Here is a 27,226-nt window from a genome sequence, read left to right on the forward strand (position 1 = left end):
GTCTTAGCGTCGAGTTCAGCCCATCGCAGTGCCGTTACATTAAGTACATCCCCGTAACATCTTGGTGGAGGTCGCGGGTTCGACACAATCTGACGCTGGATCTCCGCAGCAGCCGTCACCTCGGAACCGTCACGATGACAACCGACGCGGCTCCATCTACCTCCGCAACTCCAACTGTCGTCATAGCCCAGACCCGTGACCCTGGCCCATTCTGCGGTGCAGATGAGGTCGATGTCGAGGACTGGCGTTCGCGTTATGAGCGTGTTAGCCAGCACAACACGTGGGACGCCACGCTGATGCTGGCCAATGTCATCTTCTAACTTACTGGCACGGCACGCGTGTGGTTTGAAACACATGAAGCAGGTATACCCTCCTGGGATGTTTGCAAACAAAAACTTTGTGACCTGTTCGGAAAACCGGTTGGTGGTCAGCTCGCCGCCAAGAGGGACCTCGCAACACGTGCCCAGACATCTACCGAGCCTTATAATACGTATAACAAGACGTTCTGGCCCTGTGCCGAAAAGTTGATACAGACATGACAACTTGATAAGATGGGGCACATCCTCTAAGCATAGCCGACGATGCCTTCAGTTAATCTTCTACTGTGTGGGGACTGTTCTACGGTTGACTCCGTTCTGCAGGTTTGTCGACATTTCGAGCAGGCCAAACACAGACGCATTGCCATCGCTTCAATCGGCTCCCCAATACTGCCCCTAGCTCCACGTGCGAGGATCTGCCAACCCTAAGGCAGCCTTCCAACACTGAAAATGTGACCCGCGTCGTGCGTCGTGAACTAGAAGCGCTCGCTCCTGCTGCATCCAACCCGCCCTCCTCGGACAGCAACCTAGTGACGATATCCCTCATTCAAGCCGTCGTTCGTCAAGAGGTTGCCAACTTGGGCGTCCCCTATGCCACACCGTGGAACACCACAGTTCGAGCCCCGACCCTCCCATGGTCGCCACCGCTATGCCCCGCAACACCTACACGCCACGCTACCGATACCGCAATCCTGATGAGTGGCGCACCCCTGACGGCAGGCCGATCTGTTTCACGTGCGCGCGTATTGGCCACATCTCTCGCCACTGCCGCAGCCGCTGGACATCACCACCTCGACGTTTTCCTTAGGTTGACCGGTACTCTGATTACGGTCACTGCCGTTTCACGCCTCGTTATGAGCCGCCCCGCACCGATACCACTCCGCCTCCTCCTGTGCCCAGCCGCTCTCCTTCCCCGCAGGCCCGCCGTTTCGGTTCACCTTTTCCTAGCCGAGTTCCTCACCGTCCTCTGACGGCCGCTTCACGGGGAACTAGCCAATGCAGCTCCCGGAGGTGACGCTGCATTGTTACCCCGACCTGGAAATCCTCTACTGCCCAATTCTTCGCCCTGTAACCTCCTCTCCCTGTTCGTGGATGGTGTTCCCGTCTCTGCCCTCATTGACACTGGTGCCCATGTCTCGATCATGAGCTCATCATGACTTTTTAACGGCCCACTCTGCCCTTATCGACTGCTCCAGCGGCCTTCTTAGTTTGGACCTACCTGTCTGCTCAGAGCACCCTCCATCTACACCCCGCCTTCGCTCCACCGAGTTCGCTCGCCTACCCCCTGACTCTGTTTACCTACCTCTGTCACCTTTCCCGCCTGTGTCTGACGGTGACTATGTTGCTTGCGCTATCACCGAGGTCTTTCTTGAATGCAACGTCGTTCTTCCTCATCTCATCGTACGTGGTACACAGAACAGCACCTACCTTCCTATCCTGAACTTCAGTCTGTCACCCCAAGTTCTCCCCGAAGGAATATACCTTGCTACCTTGTCCCCTCTCACAGACTGCACCATTTGGGCACTCACTCCTGTCCCACATTCAAGCGTACTTCCAACACCCGTATTCCCCACCACAATTACCGACCCTATTTCCGCAATGATTGCCTCTGACCTCAGCCCCGAACACGCTCAGGACCTGCACAACCTTTTGTTATCCTCCTCCGACATTTTCTACTTTGCAGCCGGTTTTTTGGGCCAAACATCAGTTGTGACTCACCGCATTGACACCGGCGATGCAAAACCTGTACATCGGAGGCCTTATCGTGTGTCCCTTTCTGAGCGCCAAGTCATCCAGCAGGAGGTCGATAAGATGTTCGGCAACGATATCATCGAACCTTCGAACAGCCCCTCGTTAGAAAGAAAGACAACAGTTGGCGCTTTTGCGTCTACTATCGACATCTGAATAAGATTACAAAGAAAGATGTTTACCCGCTGCCGCGAATAGACGACGCCTTGGACTGCTTACATGGAGCCCCCTACTTTTCCTCCATCGACCTTCGTTGCGGCTACTGGCATATCTCTGTTGAAGAACAAGGCCGCGAGAAGGCAGCTTTTGTCACACGCGATGGAGTTTACCAATTTAAGGTTATGCCTTTTGGACTTTGCAATGCCCCTGCTACGTTTGAATGAATGATGGACTCCTTACTCCGCGGCTTCAAATGGACGACTTGTCTATGTTACTTGGATGACGTGTTGTCTTCTCGACCTCGTTCGAAAGCCATCTTCGTCGCCTTTCTTCTATCTTAGCACTTTTCCGCCGTGGCGGACTTCAACTGAACTCAAAGAAGTGCAGTTTTGGTCGCCGCGAAAGTGCTTGGCCATTTGGTGAATGCCACCGGCGTGCAACCGGATCCCGACAAAGTTCGCGCTGTCAGTGCTTTTCCATCTCCCCGTTCACCCCATGATGTCCGCAGCTTTACAGGACTGTGCTCGTATTTTCGCCGGTTCGTCCCAAACATTGCCGCTGTTGCTCGTGCTCTCTCCAACCTGCTGAAGAAAGGCATTCCTTTCTCATGGGGACCAGAGCAGGCTAACGCATTCTCCACCCTTATCGCTGTTCTCACCAATCCTCCTGTGTTGGCCCATGTCAACCCGTCTGCCCCGACGGAACTTTGCACTGACGCCAGCGGCCACGGGATTGGTGCCATTCTTGCACAGCGACAACGCGGCCAACACTGTGTGATTGCCTACGCCAGTCGTCTTCTGTCATCAGCGGAACAGAACTATTCTATTACGGAACGGAAGTGCCTGGCTCTCGTTTAGGCCGTTGAAAAATTCAGACCCTACTTGTTTGGCCGACCCTTTACTGTAATTACCGATCACCACGCCTTATGTTGACTCTCTTCCTTCAAGGGTCCTGCTGACCGCCTCGGCCGCTGGGCATTGCGCTTGCAGAAGTATATCTTTTCCGTTGTATACAAATCCGGTCGGCTCCACCAGGATGCAGACTGTCTGTCCCGTTATCCCGTCGATCCCCCTTCCTCTACTGACCATGAGTCGGACCCCTGTGTCTTCTCTATATCGGACGTTTACCACATAGCCGACGAACAGCGCTTGGACCCAACCCTCAGTTCTCTTATCGACCGCCTCCGCACACACAGCCGTGACTCTTCCCTCGCCCTGTTCTTCCTTCATGGGAATACGCTATACCGCCGCAACATGCGACCTGCTGGCGCTGAGCACTTGCTTTTCGTTCCCCAACACCTACGCTCTGCCGTTCTCGAACAAATGCACGATGCCCCTACAGCTGGTCATCTTGGCCTCTCACGCACATACGACCGCGTGCGCCGGCGTTTCTTTTGGCTTGGACTCTACCGCTCTGTCCAACCTTATGTAGCCGCTTGCTTCCTCTGTCAATGCCTGAAGAAACCCCTGTGCTACCACCTGGACACCTGTAGCTGATTGCTCTCCCGATTGAGCCATTTTCTTGTGTTGGCCTTGACCTCCTAGGGTCCTTCCCCGAGTCCTTGTCAGGAAACAAATGAATCGCTGTGGCCACCGATTATGCCACGCGGCACGTGATCACTCGCGCCATTCCAACCAGCTGCGCCACAGACGTTGCTGACTTCCTTTTGTACGACGTCATACTTCACCATGGTGCTCCCCGTCAACTACTTACTGACCGTGGCCGCTGTTTTCTTTCCCGAGTTGTTGAGCAAATACTTCGTTCTTGCTCCGTTCGGCACAAGTTCACCAGTGCGTATCACCCTCAGACGAACGGCCTTGCGGAGCGTATTAACCGCACACTCACCGACATGCTCGCAATGTACGCATCCGACAGTCATCGCGACTGGGATATTAGTCTGCCATTTGTCACCTTTGCATATTACTCTTCGCGTCATGACACTGCTGGGTAGTCTCCATTCTATCTTCTCTTTGGAAGAGACCCCTTACTGCCCTTCGACACTTTTCTTCCCGCCGCTGGCCCCGTCACAACCTATGCCCGCGATACCACGCCCGAGCCGACGCTACTCGCCAGATTGCTCGTCACAATCTCACCTTCTCTCAAGAAGCCCAAAAACGCCGCTACGACGCTCACCACCGCGATGTGCACTATCCTCCCGGATCTCTGGTGTTGCTCTGGCTTCCGTGCCGTCGTGTGGGGTTGTGTCAAAAACTTCTGCCGCACTACACAGGTCCTTACTGTGTACTACGCCCAGGGACCGACGTGACCTATGAGATTGCACCGCTCCACCCAAAGTCACCGACTGTTACACCCACTTCCGAAATCGTACATGTCGCCCGCCTCAAGCCATATTACCCCCCCTCCACACCGCACGCCTAATACGCACCGGGACGTTGCCTTTTGCCGAGGGGGGTAGTGTTACCTGGAAACGCGGGACCAAAGTGATGTGCTCACTGACAAAGACGACGACTGAGGAACACGGGCACGACGAAGCATTGAGAAATTGAGAAAGAGGACGACGCTGACAGAGTGGATGCTGCACGGCTATTGAAGTCTTAGTGTCGAGGTCAGCCCATCGCAGTGCCGTTACATTAAGTACATCCCCCTAACAATATATAATAAATTGTCTTAAATATGTTATATTAGCGCAAGGCGCTTGTTCAGTTGCTAAGGAATGGGTTTTTGTCCAAGGTATATTATTATTCTATTGAGACATTTAGATGAGATAATGCAGGCTGTAGTGTTCAAACTGCTTCAACATTTATTTCAGATTTGCTGAACAAGACTATCGTCCCTTATACCAGTCAGCATGCCGTCCAAAAAGCTGCCGCACTTTATAAAGGTTGCACCAATATGGGTGAGCGACAACTATACAGCGCTGTGCACCCTACTCACGAAAGAAAGGGTTTCTGTCGAGCTTTTGAATGGGACGGGGCTTGTCATAAGAAAAGTTTACATGTGTATTGTACATTTTGTTAGTTTTGCATATTTCGACCTTGACTGAAAAAACAAAACGTGGTGGGAACAATCCAATAAACTTCCTGCAGCTACGCAATAGTTAATGGCGCAATTTCAAACATATTGACAGCTGGTTGTAGCCAAATATTTTGTTGCTTCTCTTGCTTGACGTTTCAACACTAAGGCCGTTGTGGATGAAGACAGTAGCACTCACTCCCGAAGCCACGGCGGCCAAGATTTTCTCAAAATATCCTACGTGCATATTTTTTCAAGTGCGTGCAACACCTCCGCATATCTTGCTTAATACACACTCCATCAGATGCCTGCGAACTAAGCTGATTTCTCTGAGATGAGATTGTAGATAAACACAATATGCTTAATACCTATCTTATTAATGTTCTGTGTAGCAGCCAAGTATCACTTTAATGCATTATTTTGTGCATGATTTTCATCCCCTACCTTTTTCCTATAGCAAATTAAACAGAACTTGAATTTAAGATTACATTTATTTTATTTTAGTGCATAAAGGAAATATATGATGATGTTGAAATATAATATTAAGCATGCCAACGTGTTATTTTTCACAAATGGAGATGGGGGGAGGGGGTCACGGATAATGGCAGCTAATAAGGAGATAATGTTGTCGTGCAAAGTGCACGTTGTGCTCTACATTAAAACTGGATGTGACACCGCAATTTGCGCCTGCTGGCACAGACGCACCAAAAGTAAAAGGGAGAACGGGAGCGGTGACTCATGTGGGCGAAACTGCAAGCCAGCTAGCCCTATAAGCGGATGAGCAGCAGAACGCGAGAGTTTATTAGAGCATGCGAATGAACCATCTCGATCTTGTGATGCTCCCTTTATCAGCGGCTTGAGCGGAACCTTGCTACTTCGGCGGCGCGGTGCTCCGCGGCTTGACAATTTATGCTTCTTCGCGGACGTTACGAAACCCACCATTTTCCATCTGTGTAGCCGTCCTGGTTCGAGCAGCTATCGATGACGAGACTGCGATTCTGCATAGATACGCGATGGTAAATGGATTTTGTAAAGTTCGAAAGTTAACCGTGGTCGTTGCGCATATGGAAAGGGTTGGCATTCGTGGCGTATCACACAGCGGCAAGCCGTCGAGTAGCGCCGTCAAACTGTTCTAGCAGCGCGCCATGACACAAGCCGCCGGTAAGGCGAACATCACAACAGATATGGGTCAGCCGGATATACCCACGCCATTTCCCCGGCTGCGCATCAGCTGAGAGAGCACGCTGTCATGCCGTTTTATTTAATGCTGTCATCACCCGCGCTCCGTTTAGCTTCGATGTACCTGCGTATGCCTTGCTGTGATGTTTTATCAACATTTGACCCTGTACTCGCAAACAGAGGTAATAAGTATTAATAATACTGTTATTTCTGCCTCAAAAAGTACATGGACAGCTATAACTATTTTGTATTGTGTTAAAGTCACTGGTCAATATGTAGCTCTTAACTTATAAAATATAATTCAACCATCTTGTCCAGTATGCATTGATTTGCTTCAGTATTGGGCGTTTTTTCTTTTTAATAACGATGTTCTGCAAAGGAAAGTAATGCGCACTCATATGAATATTTCATTTGACAGTTACACATAATGCCTCTTGCTAAGAATACGCTACTTTCTCCTCAAGACATCTATAAAACCACCTTATTCGGGCATAAAGAAAACGGCGCTAATAGAAACATTATCACGTTAGATAACACTGGTAACCAAGGTATAGCAATGCGCACTTTCCGATACATGCCAGAGACCACAAAAATCCACGTAATATATCATTGACTTCAGATGCTGCACTATCCCTCCCAACTTCAATTTTGTCCCTTTGGCCATAATAACTTAACGGATTGTTTTACGAAGCGCAGTTTTTATTTTTGTGTAGGATAGTAATATATTATCTACTGAGCTGGACTTTCCCACTTGAGGTGAATGAGGACTTATTTGTGTGTATATTTTAGGTACCCGTTAGGAAAAAGTATTAATATGTATTCTTTTTTTCTTAGGCAATTTTGCCGTGCTATTGGGGGGAATTGATTTAGGAAGAATCGTTCAGACGTTTCTCCTCTATAGGTATCATCATCTCGTTTTTGAAAAACGTATGAAAACTTTTCAAGCTCTGTCTCTCGTAGGTCAAAAGGTGTTGTTAGAGACACAAGAGGATGGTCCTAGTATATCTGCTTTAAACAACTTTAATGACATTAATCTGCCTTCCTCATTGCCCTGCGAACCATTTCGGCATACGCCTGAAGCATATCAGTGAAGTCATCGCGGCTCTTAGGCAGACAATTGCCTTCTAGCTTCGCCACAGTTTCCAGTGGCAATATATGTGATATACTAGACGGAGATGATGCAGGTATCTCCTCACCACATTGCCTATCATGAGTGAGAAGTCTCTCTTCCTGCATTTACTACACATTTTGAAAGTAGTAGTTGCTTACAATTTTTGTTTGCTCGGTCTCGATATTCCAACAGCACAGAGAATATTTTCAACAGATATCATTGATAGAATTCTCTTAACAGATTGGCTGGCCAAAGCTATTTACTTTCGACGCCAGCGTTGGTATTGTTAAGCAACTCCATTCTGAAGCATCATACTGGAGCGACCCGCGTGGCATGCATCAGACACGTGCCGAAGAGAAGGAAGCAGCGCCGGCACGAGAGCTTAGGAACGCTCGCGACCTTCGCCTCAGTCGGACACGGCCGCCGTCACGTCTTGAGCTGCTCCTTAAATAAATGTGGCCCCGATCGCCCCTACCTGGCGATCTCTACATTTGTGGTGACCCGGAGAACCATGCCTTCACCCGGTGGAGTCTGAGGATGGCATATTGGGAAGGCCCGGCTTTCGACCCCCCGCTTCCGATGTTCCGGCCTGCAGGCGTCGGCGGGTGGTTCGCTCAACTGGAGGCTGCGATGTACTAGAACTGCATCACCATCCAGCAGTTCAAGCACGCTGTCCTCTCAGAAATCTTACCACCTGACATCCTCTGCCGGCTTGCCTGCCCTGCCTCGAGTTGCCGGCCATACGATGAGCTACCGTCCTGGCGTACTTCAGCAAAAGCTACTGCCCGCTGCCGCTCTACGACGCGGTAGACCCGCTTTCGCCGCCAACAGCATCCGCAACCTCACCAGCATCACTCTCGTCTGCGGCTGCATCCTCGGGGCACAGCACGCCGCAGCTGTGTCCGGCCAGCTCCCTGCCACTCCTCCCTAGCGCATCCAGCCCGACTGCTCTCCCACACGTATCTCTTGTATCGTCTACGACACAGTAAGCGCCGCCTCAGCTATTCCATCCTCTTGTGCCGTCACTTACACTCCTATTATACAAGTGGCAAGCTTTATAATAATAACAATAATAAGTTTATTTCCGGGTTCAACTGGAGGGTTTCCTAGATAAAAGCTGCCTTCGCAGCTTGACAGTGTCCAGGAAACCCTTACAAGCAGCAGCAGACGAGTGGTGAAGGAAATCTCCAAATCTGTCATGCATACAGTTGTCCACATTCAATAACAAAACATTAAATACGCATGGAAATTCACAATAAGCTTTAAAGTAAATGGCGCAAAGAGAAAAACAGTTGAAATGCGCAGTTTTTAAGGGAAAAAATGTCAACTGGGCAAACATTCAGCAATCTACAAACAGAAGCATAAATTCACATTTGAACAAAATATTTGCACAGCTCGGCTTTTGTGTATCTTATTGTATTTTGATAAGTGTTTAAAACATGGGGCAGGTTGTAAGATAGCATTTGTAATTTATAATCAGTGCGAAAACGTGGTACATTCCATGCATTAGTACTTCTTTGCATGATTGTGTGCATGTTAGCACGATGCGTCTCCAAAGATGCTAAGGAAGAATAATATTCGGCAACGGATGCCTTCGAAAAATACATGATTTGTAGTAACCTATAATTATACAATTGATCAGCACGGATAATGTTACGGGCTTGGAATCCATATTTGGAGGTTGTCGCATAAAAACATTAGCTATTATTCTAACAATTTTCTTTGGCATTACGAGAAGCTTATTTATGTTTACCTTGGTCATTGTGGCCCTCACTAAACTACAGTAGTTAAGGTGAGAAAAAAATTATGCGTAATAAACTTGTAGTTTACACTTCATAGGTAGAGTTGCACGACATCGCGAGAGGACCCCACAGGCAGAAGAGAGTTTTTTGCAGATATGTTCAACGTGAGCATTCCAGTTTAAATGAGATGAAAAATATACACCAAGGGATTTATGTTCCTCAACAATTTCTATTTGTTGGTTTTCAAACTTCAGTACACAGTTTGGTGTTGTCGGCTTATTTCTTGCGCGAAATATTAGAGCCTTCGACTTTGCAGGATTTATCTTTAATTTATTCATCATTGACCACCTAGATAATCTATCCAGTAGGTCGTTACCTTTCGCTATTACATCATTGAGATTATGGCCTGAAAAAAGCAATGTGCTATCATCGGCGTAAATTACAAAATGAATAGAAGGATCTATAGTTACAATGTCATTTATATAGGTATTCAAGCGCTAGCATGCGAGTCGTGTGAGGCATCAGCACCGGACTTCAGCACGTGCCTCGATTTCTCGCACCAAGCGTCCTGCTCATCGTCTACAATCGCCCTCCATCGCGACTGCGCATCAGTGGGCTCCGCAGCCACCTCGCCCGAACACCACGTGCTATGCGACGCACCATCTCTGGTTCGTGTCACAGAGCCCATGGCCACTCATTTTGCATTAGTTTTGCACCTCCCGCTTTTCCAAGTCCCTATCAGGCAGCAACAACATGTCAGCTTATGCCTACCGCAAGTGACTCGTGCGTACGTACATCGCAGCCCACAGCCGCTGCCTTCATCACGGTTAATTTTGCCCTCTCGTGCTGCAAGCTTAGGACGGTACATAGCTCTTCGTCATGTTCCCTCCCCAAAACTGGCTCGCCGCAGTGCTTTGCAGCATCCATTCGGTCAGTTCGTTGTGAGCATGAAGCCTGCCTTCAGCGCCATCGCATGCCAAGCGGGCAACCGGAGGATTCAAGGTACTGCCGCACTCTCCTCAACAGTCCCCCTTCGTCTACCGCTTCCTTTTACTCAGCCGCGACCTAATGAACAACACTGACGAAACCTGCTTGCCCCTTGGACTGCGACTTCGACACTAACTCAACATGTGCTTATGTGTATAGCCTTCTTGATAGTTTTTTTTTAGAGCAGTGCCTTTTGCTTAGACTGCGAGTTTCTTTTCCTTGTACTTTATTTTTCGACCAATCGTCTGGGGGAGGAGCCCTGTAGCGACTCGCGTGGCATGCGTCCGGCACGTACCGAAGAGAAGGAAGCAGTGCCGGCACGAGAGCTTAGGAACGCTCGCGACCTTCGCCTCGGCCGGACGCTGCCGTCGTCACCTCTTCAGCTTCTCCTCAAATAAATGTGGCCGCAGTCGCTCCTGCCTGGCATTCTCTACAATACAAAGAAGAATAATGGCGAAGGTCCCGACATCACCGCGGCAACGTTTCCGCGCTCTGGGCGCCACAACCGGGCGGACCTTACCCATTTGCTCTGGCAATGTAGTGCATTTCAAACTCCTAAAAGCGCCATATACAGTCTATTCAACGCAGAAATTACCGTACACGACTGTTCGCTGGTGCCGACACAGCACATATTTGCTGAATAAGAGGGGCGTTAATAAAGCTCTTATTATTGGCATGAAGAATAGCAGATACAAAGCTGAGGATTAAGTAGGAGTTTAATCAATATATACATACTCTGTGCCAAAGATTACGCACTCCTTCCCCTGATGGACACGCGGACGCAGACCATCCTTTTACACCGCTTTACTATTTGTCTTCTGGAAGAAAATGCACTCGAGAAATCCCTTCCGAGTCGCTCTTTGAAGTGTTCTCGCTTTGTGTGGTCTTATTGGAAATGAAGCTAAAGAAGTTATTTTGTGCGGGTGAATATGGACGACGATGCAATAATTTGTAGCCTACGACGGCTGTATGTGTCACCATCACCTGTGCTGAGGGAATAGATGCATTGACATGTAGCAGTCGAAAGGCTCTCGCAAGCGAGTAGCAACCTTCGTAGAGTAACTGTTGCGGTAAAAATGGTAGATACTGAATCTGCACCCAGGTTAACTTCCTTCACTTTTTATTCGAGTTATATACCGATCAGCCACCGAGATCCCGCAGTCTCATCACAATTTCGAAAACATTAACCAAAGACACTCGGCGACTCAATATGTGATAATCCAGGCGTGTTTAAGGGATTTAAAATGTCCTGCATCAGTTAAAAACACTTTTATGGACTTCGACATTATCGCTCTAAACCACCATTAACGCGACATGACTCTTCTTTGAATGGCGGCCCTTCAAATACAGAAAACGAATCATTACGAGTGCTGCCAATTTCCCAAAGGATGCTGCCATTTTTGGCTGCATGCCCTAGCCTTATTTTGAGTGCTCCATTATAGACAGTTCTCATATTCCCTAAATGCATTGAGACGTGCGTTCATTCTGATCCTTGTCTCGTGCCCTTTTTGTAAATGTATGGTACTGATAATGCGAACTTTATGAACGCCCCTCGAATATGAGAATCAAAGCGGAGGGATCATGACGGTGTATGGATGTCGACCAAAGTACTCCTTATCGTGTCCAGCCATAGCAAATGGACAGCCCCCTTCCTCCTACCTGGAGATGTGACTCACATACTTTCCTCATTTCTTCCCTGGTCCTTTCCCTTTAAATAAGAGGCTTTCAAGCAATCAATCATTATCAGTTTTTCATAGCGATTCGGCCAGCTTCAATAAACTATGCAGCTATTGCTTTATTAGCATTATAGGAATAACACGAGGCAATAAGATTGTATGAGACAGCAGATCTCCCGCTCAGCATATTTTGTTTTCTTTTCAAACTGCTAGCCTCTTACGTGGCTTTTGTAGGGTAGGGGCACATCCTGAAAATTACAATCACGTCACGAATTAAACAGCACAAAAAGAACCGAGCACAATGGAAGTAACATTTGAATTAGATAATTATCATATGTGGTCAGTTACGCCGCATAATGTCAGAAAACTACATTAGTCCCATTATAATTGCCTCATTTTACCATTCAAAGTTTAAACTGCTATCCTGTTCATCGCGTCTTGCCATTAATTTATTCGTATTTATCACATTTCCTTGTTGCCTCTAGGCCCACGGGGGGGGGGGGGGGGGGGAGTGAGGCTTCAGGATAGTCGTGGAAGGGCGTAGGGGGGGTCCGGTCGTTGATGTTAGAGACCCTTGGGCGTACGGACACGGCCATATATGCCGACTTAGAACATAATGTGATGTCTGTGCGGTCACGTCTGCGAAGCCGCCAGCATGTCTTTGCCCGGGGCTCTTGAGGATGCGGATATCAACCTGGACATAGCAACAGACCTGCCTCGACGACGGCGGTCAAGGCCCTGCGCGAAGCAACAAGCTCGCGTGGCATCGGAAACCCAGGTGCGGCGAACACTCCTTGACTCTGCCCTTGAAATTACGCTCTTCCCAAAGGCAGCGGTGGAAGAGGGAGGCATGCATTGCCGGCCCCGCATTGAGGTCGGTTTACCGTTAGCAAGAGCCCGCCTGAGAGAACAGACGCGCCGACATTATGATATCCTCGCTTCCGCAGTATCAAGAACCAAGCTACCCGTGCGAAGGTGGTGACGTATTCAGCGGCCTAAGTGAAGGAATTCTGAAGGCGGGTCTTTATTGTTCTGTATGCACAAATGCTAATTGGTGCTCAACGATTGACCAGTGCTCAAGGACGAAGGATTCCCTATCTGGGTACCAAGGGACAAGACAGTGTAGAAAAACCGGGGCATTTCTGGGGACATTGACAGAATTTCTCTAAAATCTCTACCATCATGTAAATAAATTTGCACTGCTCCTCGCTTCCGTGGTGCCTCGTCGCCTCGCCTCGCTGGCCTTCGCTACCTTCGGCTCCGGCCCTGCCGGCGTCGCAACAACTGGTGGCAGCGGTGGGATCGAGCCTGGCTGACCAACGGAAGACAGCACGCCGAGATCTCAGAAACTGACAGTTACGGAGTGGTGAGTGCTGGCATTGCTTTTTGGTTACCAGGCTGTTAAGATAAAGGTGTAATCTTCTCCCTGGTGAGGCCAGCCGCAGTAGCGTAAATTGAAGTACTTCTGGGTGGAGGCCACGGCATTGTCGCACTGCTGTCAGTTATGGATCTAAAGCGGCTACTCAAGACTCAGCTCGTAAGTCTGGGTGAGGAGCTAGGTGTTAGGATTAGTCCAGAGATGACGAAATCCGAGATTATAGTGGCGATAGAATCTTCGGATATCGAAAGCGGACTAATAGAAGAAGGATGGCAAGAGATTCAGAGATGTCAAGCGGTACAGAGAAAAGAGCTAGAACTGGAAGTTGAGAAACTCCACTTGGAAGTTGAGCTCAAAAAGACGATTGGTGTTCAATCAGTAAAGGCAGTTGCACGACAAGATCTTTATGACCTGTCAAAACTGTTACAGCCCTTCAAAGTTGGGCAAGACATAGGCCCGTATCTGGTTATTTTTAAAGAGCTTCCGAGTTTGGACGCAGCTCTTGGCAGCGATGTTTGTTGAGCTTGCTACCGTGCGAGGAAGCGGATATTACATCCGCTTCCTCAATAGGCTTTCTGCAGAGGACTCTGATGACTACGATAAAGTTAAGGAAAGCCTGCTCAAGAGACTTCGTCTGTCGTCAGAGGCTTTCAGGCAAAGATTTCGGAGCATTACGAAAAGTCAAGGTGCTAGCTATGCAGAGTTTGCCTATGAGTTGAAGGCAAACCTGATGGAATGGATGGAAGACGCCAAAGTCAATGATGAGTATAGCAAGGCTCTCGAAGTCACCGCTATCTAGCAGTTTCTTTCGAAGGTTCCAGGCCAATGAAACTTTGGGTCCTGGACAGGGCGACTGTCAGCTCGATTCAGGCAGTGGCCGAATTGGCGGATGAATATGTGTCCCGCTGAAGGAACATACGAGTTGAGTTTTCTTCCGCTAAGCCGGTAGACAAAGCGAAGAGCTCGACAGAACGCCAAAGGAGAGCTGCAATTAAGCCTAAAAGTGGAACAGTAGATGCTACAAGGAAGCCTATTTAAGTTGGGAAGTCAGATAATGAGTCGGAAACAAAGGAGGTTGATGACGGCTCAAGTAAAAATATTTTTGAGGCGCGGAAGCCGCTCATGTGCTACAAATGTCACGAAACCGGGCACATCGCTGCTGGATGCCGCTAACCAAGAGTCACATTTGCTTACACGTGCGATTAAGCGACAAATGAGGAGTTGCTCAGTCCATATCTCTTCTGTCTGACTGTAAACGGAAAGACTTGTTGGGTGCTCAGGGACAGTGGATCGACAATTGATCTTGTGCATCCGAACTGCGTTGTGCAAATTCAGTACAACGGCAAATGCGCATGAATCAAACCTATACTGGAGGAAGCAAGTGTTCCCACTAGCGGACGTGATCATCAGTGGACCGTTTGGTGAGGTTTGAACTGAGGCGGCGGTTTCAAACAAGCTACCACCCCAGTACCCATATTTGTTCTCTAACCGAACGGACCAACTTTTTAAAGAGGTAAAGAGGAAGGCAAAAGGTTGACAGGCGTTGTTCTGGTTCTCACGAGAGCCAAGGCGCGTGCTCTAGCTGCTAAGCTGAAGATGAGAGAGCCGAACTTAAGAGAGGATGTAGTAGAAACGCCTGACACATGTGTGCAGCCTGTAACTTTGCAGAAGTGTGGTCAAAAAGGAGAGTGAGGCTATGGAGCCAAACAGAAAAAATACTGAACTTGAAGTGCAACCGCCCACGCCACTCCGCGAAGGAACGGAAGAAGCTAGTTCAAACAAGCCAGAGCGATCAGAAAGCAAAGTGATCGAATGCGAGAGGCTGTTGGTGCTTCCGTCGTCAGATTCGCTAGGCCGAATTCTGATGAAGGTAACCAGAGAGACCCTTATTAAAGAACAGGAAGAAGATCCGACTCTCAAAGATATCTGGCCTATGGCAAAGGAAGGAGTCGCTCGTAAAAATTTTAGCTTCCCGGTGAGAAATGGAATACTGTATCGACACTACACCTGCAACAAAGGCCGCGTCTATAACCAGTTGGTAGTGCCAACCAAATATTGGGCCGAAATCTTCTCCCTTTGTCACGGAGAGAGTTTGTCTGGACACTTGAGGGTCTGTAAGACAAAAAAAAACCGTTTGCTATCGGAGTTTTATTGGCCGGGTCGCTTCAAGGACGTTGAAGAATATGTCAGGGCATGCGACACTTGTCAGATAGTGGGGAAGCCGCCCGATAGGAGTAAGGCTCCGCTCAAACTGGTGCCGATAATTTCGGAGCCCTTTCGCCGGCTGGTAGTAGACATCTTTGGGCCGCTCCCAGTGACAAAATTAGGTTATCGATACTTGCTGACCGCTATTTGACCAGCCGCAAAGGTTCTGGAGGCCTTCCCCATTAAAGAGCAGAGCTCGGTGGAAGTAGAAAATGCACTGCTGTCCATTTTCTCAAGGGTAGGATTTCCACAGGAAATTCAAAACGATCAGGGCACCATGTTCACTAGTGCTCTCACCTCGGGGTTCCTAGAAAAATGTGTAATTAAAATAATTCACAGCTCTGTTTATTACCCACAGTCGAACAGCGTTGAACGGTATCACTCAGTCATGAAGCGAATACTGCGAGCGTTAATCTTTGAAAAGAAATGCCAGTGGGACGTATGTATTCCCTCTATGCTGTTTACTTTACGCACGGTCACTCATGAGGCGACTGGATTTAGTTCGTCCGAGCTCGTGTACGGGCGGGCTTTGCGCTCATCTTTACGCCTTCTAAGAGAATCATGGGAGTCCAAAGACACAGATCTAACAGTAGTTGAATACATCTTGGACTTACTAGGAAGGCTTCACCGCTGCCGAGAAATTGCAGAAGCAAACATGAAAGAGGCACAGACAAGGGCGAAAAGTTATTACGACCGTAATTCGAGGCTGATGTCGTATCAGGAAGGAGAACAAGTCCTTGTACTGCGACCATCTCGATTAAATAAGCTCGAGGTTCAATGGCAATGGCCATTCAGAGTTGTGAAGAAGCATTCCGAAACAAACTACGCCATTGAGAGGAGAGGTAGGCGCAGAGAGATAATGATTTACCATCACAACCTCATTAAACAGTATGTGGCAGAGGTTCAGATAATTATTGTGGTCTTAAATGTCAGTGAGGAACTAATCACGGAAATTCCTCAAATGTACGGTCCTAAAGAAAGTATTGAGGCTGACGACGTTATGAAAGCGGCAGCGCCTGCTGAAAGCCTGACCAATACGCAGTGGAAAGATTTGCACACTTTAATCTCTGAATACGATGGTCTTCTCTCTCAGAGACCGGGGCGGACCACGCTCGTCGCTCATGATATCGAGCTAACTTCTGAAGTACCCGTAAAGTTACGGCCTTACAGACTGGCTCCGCAACAACAGGAGATACTAAAGGCGGAGGTAGAATGCATGCTCGAACTGGGAATTAAGAACCATGCGAAAGTGCCTACGTGTCACCTATGATACTAGCAGAAGTTCCGAGCAAAGACCGTCGTCCTTGCGTAGATTATCTAAAGTTAAATGCAATAACAAAAGATCAAACATACCCGATTCAAAACGTGGAACAGCGCGTAGAGCGGCGAACTACGTGTTGACTCTGTATTTAGTCTGAGGCTACTGGCAAGTGCCTATGACCCAACGAGCTAGCCAGTGTGCACCTTTCGTCACACCTATGGGTACCGTCAGACCTCTCGCGCTTATGGTGAATTCCAATCGCAGAGCAGGCGCACTTCCAGAGCAACGTTTTCTGCTCCTTTCGGAGCAATTGTCTTCCAAACGCAGATCCGGAACACGGATCGCGTCTTCCAAACGCAGAACAGGAGCTATTGCCGAGCAAGGGTCGCTCCGCGGAGCAGTCAAAACTGCTCCGCCGAAATCAGGGTACATCGGGGGAACCGACCGGAAGTTTACGTGACGTGACTTTCCGAGCGACGCTTGCGCATGCGCTAGCTAGCGCATCCATTTCCGGTGGCTCGCCGCGTTGGCTTCTGGTCTCTACAACTTGCCGCTCCATAGCAGACGATCAGTATTTGCCGCCGCGTCGCGTCGCGCTCTTGCGCTCGCTTTGCTTGAGGACAGCGAGTCGGAGAGCAGCAGTTCCGACTCATCTGTCGTGGAATCAAGAATCAACTATTTATATGTCCATCGTCCGTGTAAACTCAAAGCCGCGCACGTTACAGCTCGGCTCTGAAAGACTGCAAACATTCGCTACGTGAACCGAAGTTTTCTTCCATATTAAAGAAAGTGCTGAAGGAGTCTTACCGTGTGTGTCCGCGCTCGGATCTTCGAGCAAGGAGGATATAATTGCGTAAACGGCTGGTGTAACCTCCATATCAAAGGGAAGAAAGGCTGCAGACTTGCAAAGCAGACGACGCGAGCGCACGAAAAGCGCGGGCGAGTGCAAGGAATGATGGGTACTTTCTCCGTCTCCGTTAGTTCCGTTTGCTCGCGAGCGCCACCTACCTGCTCCGGCCGGAGCAAGAGTATTCGAAACGCAGAGTCTGGGAGCGTGCTCTCCGCCGGGTTGAGGCGTTCTGTGATGGAGCATGCGCGCTGCTCCAGTTCTGCGATTGGAATTCGCCATTAGTCTCAGCCTAAAGAATCCTCCGTTCTGTTTTTGCAGAGTCATGGACCGAGTGCTGAAGGGTGCAGAGAGTTACGCTCTCCCATATTTAGATGATATAGCTATATTTTCAGTTGCTTGGGGAGAACATCTTTCTGACCTTCACGACATTTTCGGCCGTTTGAAAGGTGGAGGTCTTACTGTGAAGCCCGCAAAGTGCCAACTGGCGCGAGCAGAAGTGAGATACTTGAGGCATGTCGTGGACAAGGTAAAATGCTGCCAGATGATTTGAAAGCTGAAGCAGTCTCTGATTTCCCGCAGCCGCAAAACAAAATTGGAATAAGAGCATTCCTGGGGCTTACAGGGTATTATCAAAGATACATACCCCGTTACTCTGAACTTGTCGCTCCTCTGACCGATGCTCTGAGAAAAAACGCTCCGGAAAGGGTACGATGGACCAAAGAAATGGCCAGTGCTTTTCAGGCGCTTAAGGCAGCTCTATCCAACTCCCCTGTACTGCGTGCACTGAGATATGATCGACCCTTTATTGATCAACGTTATGAGAGTAACCGTGGTTTAGGCGTGATTCTATGTCAAGAAGACGAAAATGGAAATGAACATCCGGTGCTCTTCGCTAGCAGGAAGCTGACAGCGACCGAAGAGGCCAATAGTGCATGTGAAAAACAGTGTGCTTGCCTGGTTTGGGCATCTCGAAAGCTGGCATGCTACCTCTACGGAACCCCTTTCGTCTTTGTAACCGATCACTGTCCGCTAACATCGCTATCACAAATGTCAGGCAAAAACCCTCGATTTCTGAGATGGAGCCTCGCGCTCCAAAGATTTATGTTTTAGCGTGCGATACAAAAAGAAAGGCAAATGCTAACGTCGATGGCTTGAGCAGTGCCTATTGAGTCTTAATTAGTGGGCAAAGAAATATTCTTTGGTTTAACACAAAGTGTTTATGCGATGAAATTTTGTCTTTATAACCTAGTGAATTGCTTGTTGTTCAATAAAAGGAAAATACATTCTTTTTAACTGCAGTGCGATCATGACCGTGATTACTATAAGGGGCAGAACTTTTTCTAATCACGCCACAGCCTAGCTGCCGGAGAGTTTTGCTGGCGCTGGCTTTGTCTGTGGCTTCAGCCTTTGCAGTTTAGGTGTGACACACCCCTTGAATGAAGACGCTGATCTCTTACGTCAAGCAGCTGACACTCCTCGCCGTCCGAGATCATCCCGTCGGCGGAGGAGATGTGATGCCTGTGCGGTCACGTCTGCGAAGCCGCCAGCATGTCTTTGCCCGGGGCTCTTGAGGATGCGGATATCAACCTGGACATAGCAACAGGCCTGCCTCGACGACGGCGGTCAAGGCCCTGCGCGAAGCAACAAGCTCGCGTGGCATCGGAAACCCAGGTGCGGCGAACACTCCTTGACTCTGCCCTTGAAATTACGCTCTTCCCAAAGACAGCGGTGGAAGAGGGAGGCATGCATCGCCGGCCCCGCATTGAGGTCGGTTTACCGTTAGCAAGAGCCCGCCTGAGAGAACATACGCGCCGACATTATGATATCCTCGCTTCCGCAGTATCAAGAACCAAGCTACCCGTGCGAAGGTGGTGACGTATTCAGCGGCCTACGTGAAGGAATTCTGAAGGTGGGTCTTCATTGTTCTGTATGCACAAATGCTAATTGGTGCTCAACGATTGGCCAGTGCTCAAAGACGAAGGATTCCTTATCTGGGTACCTAGGGACAAGACAGTGTAGACAAACCGGGCTCTGACTATTGCTGGGGACATTGGGAGAATTTCTGTAATATCTCTACCATCATGTAAATAAATTTGCACTGCTCCTCGCTTCCGTGGTGCCTCGTCGCCTCGCCTCGCTGGTTCTCGCTACCCTCGGCTCCGCCACTGCCGGCGTCGCAACAATATACTACGCAAAAAACAAGAGGTGGCCGAACGCTATAAACCTAAGGCGTACAGAATGAGTGTCATATAACACACATTGAGAGGGCGCGATTGTATAATTCGAATTCTCTGTCAGGACAGGACTAAAGAACACGACACGTTATGATGAGTCCGATTCTTTTGTTCGGTCCTGTGCTCTAACTTCAATTATGCGATGCTCAACAAGAAAAACCTAGCCCAACTTCAAGGATTGATGCGCAATGGTAGATCCAACTGAATACCATGATCAAAGGTGGTGTATTTTAGTTAGCATGGGCTTCTCCCTTCAAAGAGCTAAGTAACTTGTGAATAATGTCAACTCAATGACAAAGCAGCAAAACAGAACCGTTAAACTGCCACTTCGAACTTAGAAGTTAGTGCAGTGCGCAGCACGTTTATTTGAAAAGCATACGTAATAACTTTGCTGTTCCCTTCAGTATACTAGAAAATTGTCTTCCGACTTCTCAGCGGAGGCGCTGCACACCACCGCCTAACCTTAATTTAATTAAATGGTCACTGCGCCTTTTCTAAACTGTATTCGCTGCTCTTTACACATGTTACACACTTTTTGCGAAGTTTTGAGCATACTTCAGGTCCCGTTCAGAAACAAGCTTTTCGCATCTCACGTAGCGTTGCCTGCCTTCTGTTTCAAATACATGCTTAATGATATATCAAAATAAGTAACCAAGAAATCATTTAGTCTCTGTTGTCGAGAAATATACTGTTGTTGGCAGAGGTGGGCAACCTCCTGAGGTCGAAACCTCATGAGGTCAACCTCAACCTCAACGTGACCTCAACCTCACGGAGTGAGGTGAGGTCTACAACACCTGAAATATTTTTGAGTGAGGTCAGCAAATGAGACCTCAACCTCATGCGTGAGTTTGAGGTTGAGTGAGTTCGTAACTTAGTGAGGTCGGCTTGTGAGGTTTAAATTATTGTTTCCCACAGCGATAAAATAGCCGGCAAAACACCTGCCATAATACCTGTCGTGTACACTCTTTTGGCTACGAACGCGCACATAACGAACAGTTTGCGTCTGTGCGTTTGCATTCGACACGAAAAAAAAAAGTAGAGGGAGGGGGGGGGGGGGGGGGGGGGGGGGGGGGGGGGGGGGGGGGGGGGGGGAGGGTGTAAAGTGCAGCGCGGCAAACTAGTGGGGTCGGACGACGGCTGAAAATTCGAAAGAAGGTGAAACAAGGTCCAGCCACCATTCCGAGTGAGTTTGGGAAGTAGAGAAAGTCCGCGCAAACTCGAAGGGTTCCCAGACCTACGTGGGTGTGTCGGCTTCTCGAAAAAAAAAATCCAGAATAGTAGAAAAGAGCGAAGCGCAAGATCCAGCAACCAAGGAATTGCTTGGGGAGGATGGCACGAGAGAGGAGGTTTTAGAGAGGCAAAGGGAAAGAACAAGGATGCAGAAGAGACGAGAAGTCACCCCACGAAGACTGTATTTTAGTAAATCAAATCTGCTGTTGCTGTTATATATGGGACGATTTAAAACGAAATAAAGCAATTGGACGGTAGATCGTAGTTGTATCAGTGCAATCCACTCTTTTATTATTATTATTAATAATATATTATTATTAGTAGTAGTAACTAGACATTAAATTAACCCTTACATAAAAAGATAAATTTAATATTCCCTTCTCGAAGAATCATTGAAGAACAGACAGGTGACTGTCTGACTGTTGTTTAACAGGTGACTGTCTGTTAAATAAACATTTATATGTTTATCGAGGGCCTCCCCTCCGTTTTACAGCTTGCAGCCAAAGTGGTGGGCGCGCCTTTTGTTCATAAGCTGGCTTCTGCTATTGCGGCTCCGCAGCCGGTGTCCGATCTCAACTAGCGGACAAAGCGCGCACTCGGGAACCCCTCGGTATTTCTTGGAAAGTAAGCCACTGCACATACGCACGTCTCTGGGAGTTTGTGAGTTTTAGGTATTTTTAAGTGCGTTTCTGTCAACGGGGCCGATAGTTACAAAGACAGTGGCAGTGTGGGCCTGAGAGCAAGTTGTGTGCGCGGTGCTCAAGCGTGTGAATGCGAGAGTGAAGATCTGCGTCTCCTCTTCTCTTTAGGTTGTCAGTACACTTGCACCACCCCTATTTTTCCTCACTTCTTATTTTGGTTTGTGTGTCACTTACCAGTGCCCCCTCTCGCGTTTTTGCACCCGCGTTTACTCACAACCAGCCGCTTTTCTGCGGTACGGCCAATCGTCACCCTTCCCCTCCCCCCCCCTCCGCCTAAGAAAAAAAAAGACAAAAAAATCAGAACAGACAATTCTCAGATTCTTCCTCTCGCAACATTCTTTTCTTTTTTTTTTTTGCTTCTTTAGCTTTTGATTCTGCGCTATACCCCCGACTGGCATATTCCTGCTGGTCTAAAGAAATATAAAGACAGGCCCTTCTTGCTTCTCGGAACACCGCGGCGGCTGCGCGGACCTCTGTCGTTTGCCGACCATGCAGGCATCTCATCGTTTCGCAGGAGGGACACGCTAGTCAGTGTTCAAACTCTGCTCTTCCTCCGTGTAGACGCGTTGCCACCCTGCTCACCACCCGCTAGTCTTCCTCTGTTGACGAATATTGTGCAGTCGAAGAAAAACGAAACAACTCCCGTAGCATGGGTTAAGTGTTCGCGCTTCATTCTTCCAGTGGGCGTGGTTCTCTCGTCGCGAGTGGAAGCTGGTGTCTCAGCCCCACGTTCTCATCGACACCAATCATTCCTGGAACGTCTGCTTGGAAGTCGCCCCCAAACGGCGTCGATGAGCCGCCCGAAATTGGCAAAAAAAAAAAAAAAGCAGCATCTAAACAACTTGCTGTGTTCTTCGCCATTTACCGTGGCCGTCTTTTTCAAGCGAAGACAGGCAGCCATGCCGTGGTCGGCGACTTGCTGTAATTTATGACGGAAGTTTCCGCCTTTTCCAGCTGAGGCCTGCCCCTTCTTCTTCGAGGTCTATCGCATTGTTGCGTTCGGCGTCGAGGGTGCATGACATGGTTGCGGTTATGGCAGATATAGCAAAATAATCTAAATATACCGACGATGATGTGTGCGCGCGCAGTTGTCGAATTGACAAAGACATCGAAGGCCATTTCCGTTACAATAGCCACGCAAAAGAAACGAAAAGCACTGTAAACTTGGAATGCATTCACTGCGACAAGAAATTATGTGGAGAAGGAAACCAGCTTTTAAGCTTCTCTCGGCATCTCAAGGTAATGTGCGAATTATCCCTAATCCAACGTATTATTTCTCTAACTTACATCAATGATAAAAGGAATGTTTTGGGGCTGCAAATTCACCGCTAATTATAAGTAGAAGGAGGGTAATCTTTCCAATAATTTGTGACGGCGTTTATTCTATACAGCACAACCCACTCGTCGGGATTATCGAAAGTAGCGCAATGTCAAAAGTCAAGCACGCTTTACCTTTTCGTAACTAAACGTCTCTGCATATGGCAACATTTTGTTCTGTCCGCCTCTTGTGATAGGTCCCACGTCACAAGTCAATTTGATAAAAGAATGTTATGGTACTACAACTTCCATGTATATGTAAGTGGTCGATCTACTTTTTGTTTTTGTAACAGAGACGTAACACTGAAGAAACATTAGATTGCTTGTGATTTTGTCATCCGATTCGATTTCAAACCGCAGGAAATTGCCTTCACCAAGAAATTATGACTTGCTTGTCATGAGGAAACACTATTTGACGGTCACAGATATGTGCGACGTTTCACTGCAGACCTTCGGGGGCTTGCATCCAGCAGCGCCAACGACACACAAGCATTACAGCGGGAATTAGGTCAAAAGTCACCATATCAAAATAAATAAAAATAAAATTTGAAGAGTTCAAACTCACCAATTATACTGCCGTTATTAGGTCAGCCTGCTATGAATCAGTAGCCCCGCTGGCAAATGTTCATTTCAATTTTTTTTACTTTACAAGTAAGAATCATCATATTCAATGTTGTTTAAAATTTATGTCGTCATTCTGGCGTGTCACCGCTCAGGACTTGTGCCATGACGTTTTATAGTTAGCGCTCTGAAGAGAAAAACCTTTCCTTTTTTTTTTTTGAGGTTGAGCGACCGACCTCAAACTCACAGTTTGAGTTTGAGGTGAGGTTGAGTGAGGTCGGTGGTGGCATCAGAAAAATTGAGGTGAGGTCACCTGGTCAAACCTCAACCTCAAAGCGTGAGGTTGAGGTTGAGTGAGGTCAGGAAATTTTATTGAGGTTGAGGTGAGGTTGCACTTTTTGAGGTCAAATGCCCACTTCTGGTTGTTGGTGGGTGCACTGCACTGCAGGGATGCGCAACACTAAGGGCACGAAGCCGCTCGAGAATCTTCTGGACGCGTACGGCATTCCACGGTGGCCCATTGTGCACGCGGACTTCCAACTGAACGTGATGAACACCCTCGCCAACATGATCCGTGAGCTAGGCCTCAGCGCCATCGTGTCGGTGCGGGTTGGCCCCGACCACCACGACACTCGGCGACACATCGTCTATGTGAGTGCGCCTACGGCTAGAGTGAAATTTTCGTTAGTGGAGAATCGGCTTTGAGATATCTTTTCATTCGGAAGCTTTTCTTCTCACATTCTTTGCGTGAACAGAAAGTGCAACAAGAAAATGTCCTTCGGAACTGTCAATCATCCAGATATGTTTATTACTAAATCATAATTTTGAGTTGATTAGTCATAGTCATGATTACCGTGTCTTTCGTCATCTTATCACAAGAACTATTCCGGTGTATTGAACGCTCCTTATGTTTAGCAGCGTTAAAGTATGAACATGTAGGGACGCCCAGCTGCTACCATGGCAACGCACTCCATGCCCAGATCTGTCTGAACATGCCAGACGTTGTCATGGTAGCAGCGAGGCGTCACTACATGCCCATGCTTTAACGTTGTTAAACATAAGGAGCGTTCAATACACCGGAATAGTTCTTGTTCGATTTGAACAAATGAGTTCATTGGAAAGAATGCTACGATTAATCATTCCGTATTTCGCAGCTGCATCTCAAGAACGTTTTTTCAACGCTGTATTAATTCACTAATTCTTGGGACCAGTCCAAAGGTTAGTGAAATGAGGCTGAAGTCTCGTCCAACGTCCGCTCTTTTTGCGCGGACGTTCATCTGTAATGCTACAGGCTGATTTACGTATATCTGGATGTTTCGTGCAGTACGCAAATTTCCCGCTTTACGTTTTCACGATGCATTTGGCTTGGATGTGTTTGCATGAAAAATACTTTTATTAACGAATTTAAATCTTGAAAAATAGACAAATATATTGCCCGGATCAGGACGAATTTGTTATTTAACTACGAAGTTTCTGGGAAAGCTGTATAGCTTTCCTTTGCAGCCGTATGACTGCGCTTAGGTGGACGTCAGCGTGTAATTACTCCCTTATTTTCGCGCTTTCGTAGCAGCGTATGACTTCATAAAATGCATTAAAAAGATTTCTCGATGCTACCATATGTTGCCCTTTCTTAAAATGCAGGTAGTTTAGCGATGAACGCGCTTATAGGTCATAAAGTTCCCGTTCGTACACCCCGGCTACTATATCAGGTGCATGAGGGTGGAAATGTGACGTGAGCAGGTAGGAGCTGTGAATGACTTGCCATCAACAATTAACGTATACACGTTGTCAGCAAGAAGGCCCTATACACAGCCGTCCAGTTCTGAACGCCGCTTTCTGTGACTGGCAGCAAGCCGGTGAAAGGATACAGTTCCTAACCCGGTTACCGGCTGAGGGTATCGTAGCCGCGAAGGTGTTTCGGATCTATAATCATTACTGCGTTTGTTTTTTCAGTTTAAATTCGTGAATGCAAATTCGAGTTCTGCATCATGTGAACTGCAAAGAGCAATTAGATAAATATAAAGTTCGAGCACTCAGCCAAGCGAAGTGGGAGGAAGAGCTGACCCAGAAAGGTCTCTCTCAGCAGCGCAGCCTGCTCACCAGTACCGGGAAGGCAGCGCAAGCCAATGGTATCCTGGACTAAGGAAACCACTCACGCAATTCCGTCAACCAATTAATGTTTACAATCTATCTATCTATGGGAATTCAAGGTCAGTTTGTTGCCGATACTTGTGACGCTGCACGCACTCGCCCTGTGATTCCCTGTTTTGGGATTTGTATTTTTCGCTGTTTTTCATTTAATATGTTTCAGTAAATCGCTGGTTTGGCTATAGTGCCTAAGCTAGATCGAAATTTTGGGGATGTACAAGCTTCGCCATAAAGGGAAGTTTAGGAGGTGTTTAATATTTCGAGGTAATACAATTCCAGTGTATTAGGTTCGTAGGTAAAGCACGAGAACTGATTTTTGCACCAACATTATAAATTATGACGTATTATCCGATATAAATATTATTTTAAGTTATGTCTTCTTCTTATCGCGCCGGAGTAGTGCAGCGCAATTCTGAATGACATCATTATTGCAAATATTTGTTTTCCATCGCTTCGCCCACATCGCCTGCTCTGTCAACAATTTTGCTTTAACGTTTTGTTTTGGTCGGTTTCCGGAAAAGCAAGTCGCAGTAGCTCGCTTCTCGGTAGGCGTCTACACTTAAATGAGCGGCATGCAATCATGGTTCCAAAATATCGTCGGTCCGAAACTTATCTCAAGCGAGCCTACAACTCGACAAGCAAATGGTTGATAATTAAATGGACAGCGAAATGGCATGACGCTATTCACAGAACGGCTGCGTGAAAAATGGATAAAAATTTCATTTTTATTTTTTTACACACTTCAAAACTCGACATTAAAGTCTTCCTTTCCAATTCCTGTCGTACACTCTACCTATTGTGCCCTTTCCTCCAACATAATAGCAGATAGATGCGAAGTGAAAAACGAAATGGCATAACACTACCACAAACGTGTACGAAATGCGGTGGCGTCAAAATTTTGGTTCGAATTGTTATGCGCATCTTTCTAGGCGTTTCCGGCTCGTCATTGAAACCACCCTGTCAATCTTCGGTACGTCGCCGTCGTTTCGGCAAAAAGAGCCCGAAAAGGTATTCCTTAATTGCAGTTTGGCTAAAGGCAAGCCTTGAAATTGCTGCATTCCCGACTGTTCTTGTTAAGATTTGAAGAAGGCGGCTTTCTTAAAGACAGCTCCTGCTCCGCCGAGCATACACACAAGCGAAGGCCAGAATGACCGGTGAAATACATTACACCATTTTAGAATTGACTGTTCGACGAGCTCGTTCCTAGTTCGCCCTATCTCCTCATCCACTTTCTATCATCTAGTTACACGACTGCTTTTCTCAGATTTCACGTTCCGACTTACATAAATCACAAAGTGCCCCTTTCGGGACGCTGTTAATACTAGCTGAAATGTTTTTACGTGTGCCTTATTAAAGACTGAACTAAGCGCTATAAAAAATCTAGTTTATTTCGAAAAGTCAAAAGATGCAGATGTCCATAAAAAGTTTCGTCGAAAATAAAGCATATT

General features: G+C 47.7%; 1 protein-coding gene across 1 annotated transcript in view; it reads left to right on the top strand.

The window, feature by feature from the left end:
• LOC146209851 (neprilysin-1-like) overlaps nt 1-27,226 on the top strand; it is a 97,160-nt gene that overhangs the window by 1,685 nt on the left and 68,249 nt on the right. Inside the window, exon 2 of the mRNA XM_084581322.1 lies at nt 24,079-24,281. Within this exon, the coding sequence (XP_084437448.1) occupies nt 24,079-24,281 (203 nt within the window). The remainder of the gene's footprint in view (nt 1-24,078; nt 24,282-27,226) is intronic.

This window comes from Amblyomma maculatum, chromosome 1, assembly GCF_055883805.1.
Source record: "Amblyomma maculatum isolate TAMU_Amacu chromosome 1, ASM5588380v1, whole genome shotgun sequence".
NCBI classification, from domain to species: Eukaryota; Metazoa; Arthropoda; class Arachnida; order Ixodida; family Ixodidae; genus Amblyomma; species Amblyomma maculatum.